General features: G+C 34.3%; 1 protein-coding gene across 1 annotated transcript; it reads right to left on the bottom strand.

The window, feature by feature from the left end:
• Window positions 1-3,219: 3,219 nt before the first annotated feature.
• LOC118753392 (prolyl 4-hydroxylase subunit alpha-2-like) lies at window positions 3,220-7,052 on the bottom strand. Its single transcript, XM_036488265.1, has 8 exons — window positions 6,874-7,052; window positions 6,639-6,793; window positions 6,258-6,581; window positions 6,034-6,188; window positions 5,525-5,974; window positions 5,401-5,457; window positions 5,168-5,333; window positions 3,220-3,332 (listed from the first exon to the last, which is right to left on the bottom strand). The coding sequence occupies exons 1-8, from the start codon at window positions 7,050-7,052 to the stop codon at window positions 3,220-3,222; spliced, it is 1,599 nt and encodes a 532-aa protein (XP_036344158.1).
• Window positions 7,053-9,045: the final 1,993 nt, after the last annotated feature.

Here is a 9,045-nt window from a genome sequence, read left to right as displayed (position 1 = left end):
TTTTTTTGTCCTGTGGTAGAGGCGGTAGAAGGGGTCTACAAAACAATTTTGACATTAGCAGAATTTCAAATACATCTCCAAAATCTTAAGTAATGATCAAAAAAGCTGAAAATCTGGATGTTGGGTCAAAACAGTGGTCAGTAAGTGGACAGATTTCAACTTTCTTAAATGAAGTCAAAAGTTTGTTTCTCTATCATGGCAAAAAAAGAAAAAATCAACGCTAATATTTGCCACTTGAAACTTGTACATTATTACATAAAAAAATCCAACACTTCCGAGAAGTTTTAAATTTTATATGTGTTTTTGCTAGAGGATGAATTGTATTTTAATTGGAAATTCTTAAAAATTAAGAAATAAACATAAGTGGCAAACAATGTCACTATGAAATGTGCGTGCTAATGATATAAGCAATACTATATATACAGTGACTGAAACAAATGACCACGTGCTGATTTTTTTTTAATATTCTATAAAAACACCGTCAAAGATTTACCCAAAAACATACCTTATACAAAATTTAGGAAAATTCAACAAATTTTCATCAGAATCTCTTTTTAACTTTTTAATCTGAATGTTTAAAACATTTTTGGGTATGCAGTTTTATAGCCCATACAATTCCAGTTGCAAGTTTCAACCAGCTGAAAAATCTGGTTGATTTTTGAAAATTTTTTTTGGAGACTACTTTTCGTCTTTTTTTTTTTGTTAATATTACAAGTGTAATTTACAAAAACGGGTGTTGGGTTTCTGAAATTTTGTTGCTATCGGTCTACCGAGTTTTATATCATAAGAAATTCATGCTTATATGGAAAAAAAGTGCAAAAAATGTAGCTCGAAATCATTACGACTATTTAAAATACATCAATACGTGATCATTTGTTTGACTCACTGTATGTACATACATACATGATAGGAATGTTAGGAATATTTGCATTCGGATTCGCTTATGCGAACGATTCGTATCATTTTAGTTTAAACATTCACATCGACATTTGCTTTCGGATCAAATAATGCGAATGTTTTGCGAATTACGAGTGTTGAACAAGTTCTGCTAAAAGGAAGTTCTGCTAGAAGGAATTTTATATTCCTCCAGTGAAAGCGATATCTTAAAGAAAAACGAGCCATTCTCGATGAAAATACTCTCGATTGGCGGAAAACTTAACTTAAATAGTGGAAATTGATGCATCAAGTTAGCACATAATTGAGCGCTGCAACCGTCAGTGCACAGAGTGAGCAATTTTTCAGTACAGCCCGCTTCTTTTGAGCTTTGCCTATTAAATTATTAAATTAAAGCACTATATAGGTGTAATTTATGAAATTTGTAAATAATAAAAACAATGACTTAAGTTGGTTATAGCTTTTTCAATGTAATTCCGAATAGTCGAATTTGCGAATGTGAAATATAAAACATTCGTAACATCCCTGATACGTACGTATGCAGCTACCATTTGTCAATTACTTTTATATACATGCTTACGACATACACTTGTGATCAGCTAATTAAGCCAACAACATTTTGATAAATTTTGGCTATTTTGCTTTCGTTTATTTAATGTTTATTATTTTTCCTTTTTTTTTTTGACTGCATTACAAATTTTTTTCCATACAAAATAAATTCGACAATTTTTTTTTTATGAAAAAAATTCGTCATGAAGTCAGAAAAAAAAATTATTAAAAATCAACGCGATTTTTTACCAACTTAAGAATTGCACATTATTACCCTAGAATTTAATGGGCTATTAAACTGCATACTCTAGAAAATGTGAATAAGCTTTGCAGATTTTTCATAATTTTTGCATAAAGTGTTTGTTATATAATGAGCTAGACTTTTATGGAAAAGTAATAAACATTAAATAAACAAAAGAAAAATAGCCAAAATTTTAACAAAATATTGCTGGCTTAATTAGCTGATCACAAGTGTACATACGTACATCTTTCATAAATGTAGATCCAACGGTTTCGCTATGGCACTAACTGAATTTTCTTGTTTACTCTCTGGTATCTCTATACATTTTTGTCTTCCTGTTTTCTACGTGATTAGTAATACGTTTTTTTCGGTACATTTCAACAGATACTTTCAAACCAGTCATTTTATATCGTTCTTGGATAAATATACACAACATATGTATATATGTATGCACACTAATATTTAAGTACATTTGTAGTGCATCTGAAATTCTTCTTTGGGAAAGAATATCTCAGGTGACAAGTATATTGAATTAAATTTGTAGTAGAAATTATATACGGGAAAATATGTATGTACATACACACATACCTTTATATGTACGCCAACACATCTACATACGTATGTACATATGTAAATATGAGGGGTTTTCAAACTTAACATAATGGAAATACTGTAAATAAGCTGGTCCGTATACTTTATTGTGAAAATCACTATACATACATACATAGGTGTTACCCGAGCGAACGGATAAGATTTGTTAAAGTTAAAATGTCTGTAATAATTATATAGACAGAATAAAACGAACATATACATATATGTATGTATGTACATATGAGGTCATGAGAACGAGAGGAGCCCATATACATAAAGGTGTTGTTGAGTAAAATGAGAAATTTTTTTAAATTTAAGTTTTTTGGAATCTTCAGTTAAGATACTCCGGCTGTCAAGGCCTCATATGCATGTAAATTAAACATTGAAAAAAAAATAAAAAATAGAAATCGTCCAAGTAAGCTTAAGCTTATTTAAAAAATAAAGCAGTTTTTGCGCTGGACTTAACCACATTTGAAAAATACCATATGGAACTAGTTAGTTTTGAAGGAGAATTTTCCTAATGTTTACGTTTGTACCAAAATAAATTTTTTTGGAAATAATAAAAAACTGAATAGGATTTGCTTATGAAAAAAGGAGTCTAGGATTGACCGACCATATCCAAAGAAAATTAAAAATAAGTGAGTGCGCTCTTTCAAATCTCAAAAATCCGAAGTTTCGCTAAGGCCGAAAAACTCTTTTACCTTCTTTAATTCTGATTTCGCATTGGAAGTCATAAAAATCATCGCAGGTCCAACAATTTTTTTTTTTATTTCTGTAAATTTTTGTTATAGGTGTTTGGTGTTTCATGTACTTTTACAATATAAATGATTTAATTTTTTATTTCAGCATTATTTTTTGTTACGTTCGTATAAAAAAAGTTGAGAAATGCGTATTATAAATACTATTTATATCATAATAACACTCATTTATGTATTTTAAAATGATTAGTGTACATTGCAGTCTGAATCCATATACTTTAACGACTTGTAGCCATCCATTTCTAAACCGCAAGGTTTATTGAATTCCTGATGAGCTTCATGGAACCATTCAGTAAGAACTAGAAATATAAAAACAAATTATTTTAGTACTGGATAAATACGCATTGTATCAAAGAAAAGTTGCTACTATAATTAAGTATGTACTTATGCAGGTGCATTTTAAATTTATAACAAATTAGAGAAATTTCTAAGTTTTTCAGGATTGAGCGATAGCACGAAACTTAGGTTAGAAATTAAACATTGATGAATAGTTCAAGGATATTTCAGGATCTTTTCGTGACTAGTTTCGAACTACCTCGAAATTATCCCCAACTAGCCCCAAAATTATCCAGAAAAAGTCGTAAACTATCCTCAAATGGTCCTGAACTAAACCCGAAATGGTGGTGAAATAGTCGGGAACTTGTCCCGAAAATGGTCCTGAACGGGTTCCGAAACGATCCCGAAATGGTCCGTATCTGACTCCAAAACGGTTAAAAAGTTGCGCCTTTTCGTTAAATGATCTCGAACAAGTCTGAAAACAGTCCCGAAATGGTCCTCTATTAGACCCAAAATGATCCCGAACCAGGCCCAAAATCATACTAAAACAGTCTTGAACTAAAATGATCCCGAACTAAATCCGAAATGTTTCTCAAATAGTCCTGAACTAGCACCGAAATGCTCCAGAACCTAGCCCAAAATGGTTTTTCATAGTTGCGGTCACGAACAAGTGCCAAAATAGTCCCGAAGTTGTCCTGAACCGGTCCTCAAATGGGCTTAAGCTAGCCGAGAAATAGTCCCGTTGCGCAAGCTTCAATGTTTACGTATACACTCTACATTTCTGTGCTGGGTTAGATTTTACCTATAGAGTTTCTGATATGCTGAAATCGAGAATACGAAATCATGCCTTCTGGTATAAAGTTACTTTACTACAATTTCAAGAGCTCTCATTGAATTTAATAGAATCACTAGGAGCCTTGATCGCTTTCCCAAGATCTCGTTTTGGTTTAGTAGTGGAATCATTTTATTCGCAAACATATATTTTAAGAACGTACCTAATTTACGCTTAAGAAGCAAGTTTCTGTGTATAGTGAACAAATTTCTAAAAGACAAAAGATTGCTAGAAACTCTAATATTGCTGACCTCAAAGTAGTGTTTGGGTAGAAAGCTGCAGGCATAAATGGATTTTTTCGTTTCATACCCAAAATTGATGCTACTGAAGTCGAGGAAATCACATATAAATTTTAGTCCCGATTGGAGTCGATTAAGACGCCTTCATAGGGTAATCTGTGCTTTTACCCCTGTACCACACGCCTTAACCGACATCAATCGGGACGAAAATTTATATGTGATATCGATGGCTGAGTGGAAGATCGACCTATCTCGGCAGCCAGTTCGAAAACGCTCTATCTCAAAAAACTTTTCAAGAACGCCCTATTTCAGAATTCGTTTCAAAAACGCCCTATCTCAGCTGCCGATTCAAAAACGCCCTATATCAGCTTATTTTAAATACGCTATCTCACTGATAGAGCGTTTTGAACTGAATTTTGAGATAGGGTGTTTTTCAATTAAATTCTGAAATAGGGCGTTCTTGAAAAGTTTTTTGAGATAGAGCGTTATCGAACTGGCTGCCGAGATAGGTCGATCTTCCACTCAGCCATCGATATCTTCGATTATAGTAGTATCGATTTCGTTTATTAGATAAGAGAAATTCATTTTAATTTTTTGAGTCTCCATAGAGGAATCTGAGCTTTGCCTCCTGTGCGACTCGCCTTAACCGTTTTCAATCGGTACCAACATTTATATGTGATATCTCGACTACAGTAGCACCGATGCAGGGGCTCAGGCTTAGGAAATATGATGTAAAAATTTGCTTCGATATTTAAGGACAACCCTAAATAAACAAATTTCAACTTACCCCACTTTGAGCCCACTAATACTGGGCAGCCACCATGTTTTGTGCGATAGTCTGGTTCAAGCGAATCATGCAAATTATACCAAGTGAGCATACTATGTTTTATAGGAGACACAGTTAAATTCAGATATGGAAATGCGGTACCTCCACCGAGTTCCACGTCATTGATCTAAAAAAAAAACACAAATAGTGCACATATTTATAATTGGTAACATAGTAGGTTGTTTCTTACTTACATATGTTAACGCAGTCAAGAGGCGATTTCCTCGCTTGTAAATATCATTTTCAACATCCTAATAAGAAAAAGGAAAAGTATCTATGTATGCACCTATATACTCAAAAAGAAAAACAATAATTTACATAATCTTTGAAATCGCAGTGAGGGCTAAAATGCCCGCCAATACCATAGTTAGCCACTTGCATTGGTTCGGCGGTTTCCAAAAGTAAACCTGTTATATCCTCCATACGTTGCCAAAAGGCGTTGAGGAAACTATACTTAGCAAAGTAAAGCCAAGAGTTTTGACTTGTCCGCCCTTCAGAGTAACCTGCATTATGTAATTTTCCAATTTTTGAACGTTCCAAACGGTCTTCGGTTACCATGAGTATATTCTCGATTTCACTATCGTAAATGATTTCATGAAACTGAGCAACTGGTGGATCATGATTTAGCTCTTCCTTCATGAAAGGTGCTATGAAGCGAAATGGTACATTGTTATGCACAAAGCGACAACGAAGATTGCGTTTTTGGCGTGGGGTTTGCTGCAAATCACCATTGCATACGGCATCGAATAGGTTGTCGGCTTCGGATCGCTGAAATCAGAGAGTTGGATACTTCAATTGTCTATACATAGGTTTGTGCAAGTATTTACTTGTAAACTTGTACTGGCCGAGTTCTCGAGTGAGTTCAAATGTCGAGCTTTTTGCGCTTTCTCCGCGTACAGTAGCTTGTTTTGCAATCCGAAATTATTAGTAGGATCTTTTGCTAAGAGTTCCTCGTTGAGGTACATAGCTATATTGGTGTTTCCTGAAAATGCAAAGAAAGCACACACACAAATAAATTACGGTTTTCACCGCCATTCAATAATTCACCTACCTAAATAAAACATCGAAGGCGCCAAGAATTCAAGTATATGCACGTTTGGCTCCGGCCCCAAACTCACTTGCGCCTGTATAAGCCACTCAGCTGCATATTTGTACTCGCCCGCCGCAAATAAGGTGCGGCCTAACCAGTAGCATTCACTAGATGTAAAATTTTCAGAATAATGCAAACCCATTAGGTCACCCGCAGCCACATCGGCGGTCTCTTGTCGGTAGGTGCGTTGCAGTCGCGCTAATGCTTTGCTTGCGCCCAGCAAATCGTCGTTAGTTGGCGTAGAATACCCATGTCTAGCAAGGCTAGTGATATTGAGCCGAAAAGCTGAAAGTAAGTAAAATTAAAACAAGTAGACTGCCAACACTTTTAGCACTCACTCACCTTCTGCGGGTCTCTCATCGAACACAGTTTTATTCAAATTCTGCCAATCTATTATAAAACGGCTAATAATTTTATAAGCGTTTATTGGATTCTCATAGTAATCTTCTGGATCTTCTTCAGCCTCTTGCGCAATGTTCTCGAGCTGTTTTAGTGTACTACATTTGAGGAGATCAAAAATGCGTTTACTTTTCTTGGTCGCTTTCAATGAGAGAAATAACATTTACATTTCACATACTCATTTACATTTCGACTGATTTCTTCCATTGCTTCCATATATTTCTCAAAGTATGTAATTGCATGCATTTCTGCATCCAGCAAATCTACTAAACTCGCTATGGATGTGTAGTAATCTCCGTTGGCATTGTGACTTAATAATGAAAGTAGGCCTAAAACTAGTAAATGCAGTGACTTCATGATGTCAGAAGTTTGGATGCTGCCTCGTTGGCTTTATAAATTTAACTAAAATAAAATAAAATCAACTTTTACATTTCTCGATCGTGATCTAAGATTCCAACCAGAAATGTGCCGAATGCTCTTATTTAGACAAGTGTTTTAGAAATGCTGGCGTATGTAAATAGCTGGATGGAGCTCTTACCTTTCTTCTGAAATTTGTACGTAATTGTAGTTTGTGTCTTTAAATCAGCGATGGGCACCGCCTTGCCCGCGGGCAAAGCTCTTTTGAGCTTTCTATACATTTTGTGTAGTCGCGTGCAGAGTGAAAGCTCTCTCTGCCTATCGCTGCTTTAGATGGAGCCTTGTCATTGGCATTGCCTAGCGCATGGGGTTGCGATGGCTAAAAAGATCGAATCTGGTTTTTGATATATATTTTTTTTGATATATTTATCGGCCGTTTGTGGATGTTGTTAGACCGGTGAAAACAGTACGATGGACGGCATATTGTCTGAGTGCTGTTTTCCGCCCGCTTTGTTTTGTGTTAGTTCCGACAAATAAAAGGACCGGTGAGTATTCAATATAAACCCTACATATGTATGTAAATTAGACTGTGTCAAATAAAACGAAAATAAGAATTTTTATTGGAAAAAGTGGTTTCCTCTCTTTTTTAATAAACAATTAAATATAAGCAATCAAAAAACAACCACGTAACCCAAAAAATTTTAGTATAATAAGTAAAAGTTTGAAGTAGCTAGGACTTACTGTTGATCTTTGGGAAATTTTTTCTTGACGGTTTCGTTGATTTTTTCCATATAAAGAAGTTGTCGAACACACTTTGTAAGGAAGAAAATGACTAACACCATCAGCAAAAAAAAATTTGCTAAAATTTGGCTGAGAAAAAAATAGTCTTATTTGACACATTCTAATGTACTTATATATTAGGACGAATAACTCGGTTTTTCCAAACCGGTTTCTACCTGCTTCTTTTTGGATATTTATAGGCGTTTTTTTTTTAAACTTGATTTGTCGAATATCGAATTTTTTTGATCGAAAAAACCCGTTTTGTTTTGATTTCAAAAAAATTTTACCTCTCAATAAAAGCTTTGAGTTTTTCGCAGTTTTCAAGGCCTTTTTTAGTTTAAGGGAAACCCCTAAATAGTTTTAAAGGTTATGTGGGGAAGAATAGTATATAATCTTTATTTGCAATAAATGAATCTTTGGCGCTTAAACGTTTTCTATGTGTTTGGCCGAGCTTTTCCTCCAATTCGTGTTCTGCATCTTGATGTTGCGGCACAAACGGAGAGATCTACACTTTTACTCCATCTCCGCAGAAGCTCTTTTTAGAGCAAAAGTACACTAGGAGATTTCCCATTGGCTGCCGAGAGGCGACTGCTATTTGAAAAAACTTTTCTTGATGTTGCTGAAACCAGAAATTGAACCATGGGCCTCTCTGGTGGCACATTTAAGCACTCGGTTACGGCGGCAAAAACACTACTTAAATTCGAAAAAAAACTAGCAAAAATGCAATCAAGTATTAGAAAAAGGTAAAATAACACCAGGCGTGCACTTTTTACTGATTTTTAATTATTTAAATTTTGTCCTAAAAAAACTTTAGACTTATTTTGCTGTGCTTTTTTCTAAAAGTTATATTAATTGACTTCATAACAACATAAGCAATTTTCTCTGTATGAAAACTATCTAAAATAGAATCGGTTTATCTGTTTTTTCGTAATTTTAAAATCGATATCCGTTTTTCTTTAAATTGCAATTTTTCGAATATCTTGAAAACCGTTTTGGGGAAAAGGCGAATAATCGAACACCCTAGTACATACGTATTAAAGTATTCGACTATTCGATTTTTTCGAAAATCAAGTTATTCGAAAAATGGCAATTTGATAAAAACTGGTTACTCTTTTTCAAACTAGAAAAAAACAGATAAACCGGTTTTTTTTTATATATTTTCTCTATATTTATTCGTTAATCTTGAGCTCTCTTTCTCTATAGTAATACATAC

Source organism: Rhagoletis pomonella, unplaced genomic scaffold (genome assembly GCF_013731165.1).
Source record: "Rhagoletis pomonella isolate Grant_MI unplaced genomic scaffold, Rhpom_1.0 Rhpom_scaffold_02408, whole genome shotgun sequence".
Lineage (NCBI taxonomy): Eukaryota > Metazoa > Arthropoda > Insecta > Diptera > Tephritidae > Rhagoletis > Rhagoletis pomonella.
The sequence above is the reverse complement of the archived record's forward strand: the minus strand, read 5'-3'. Positions and strand labels throughout refer to the sequence as shown.

Bases quoted from the DNA above. Each gene is read 5' to 3' on its own strand.
- LOC118753392 (XM_036488265.1), bottom strand. From the start codon at position 7,052: ATGAAGTCACTGCATTTACTAGTTTTAGGCCTACTTTCATTATTAAGT. The intron at 6,794-6,873 runs GTATGTGAAATG...CCTCAAATGTAG, and splicing joins ATCAGTCGAAATGTAAATGA to TACACTAAAACAGCTCGAGA. The intron at 5,975-6,033 runs GTAAATACTTGC...CTCTGATTTCAG, and splicing joins CGGCCAGTACAAGTTTACAA to CGATCCGAAGCCGACAACCT.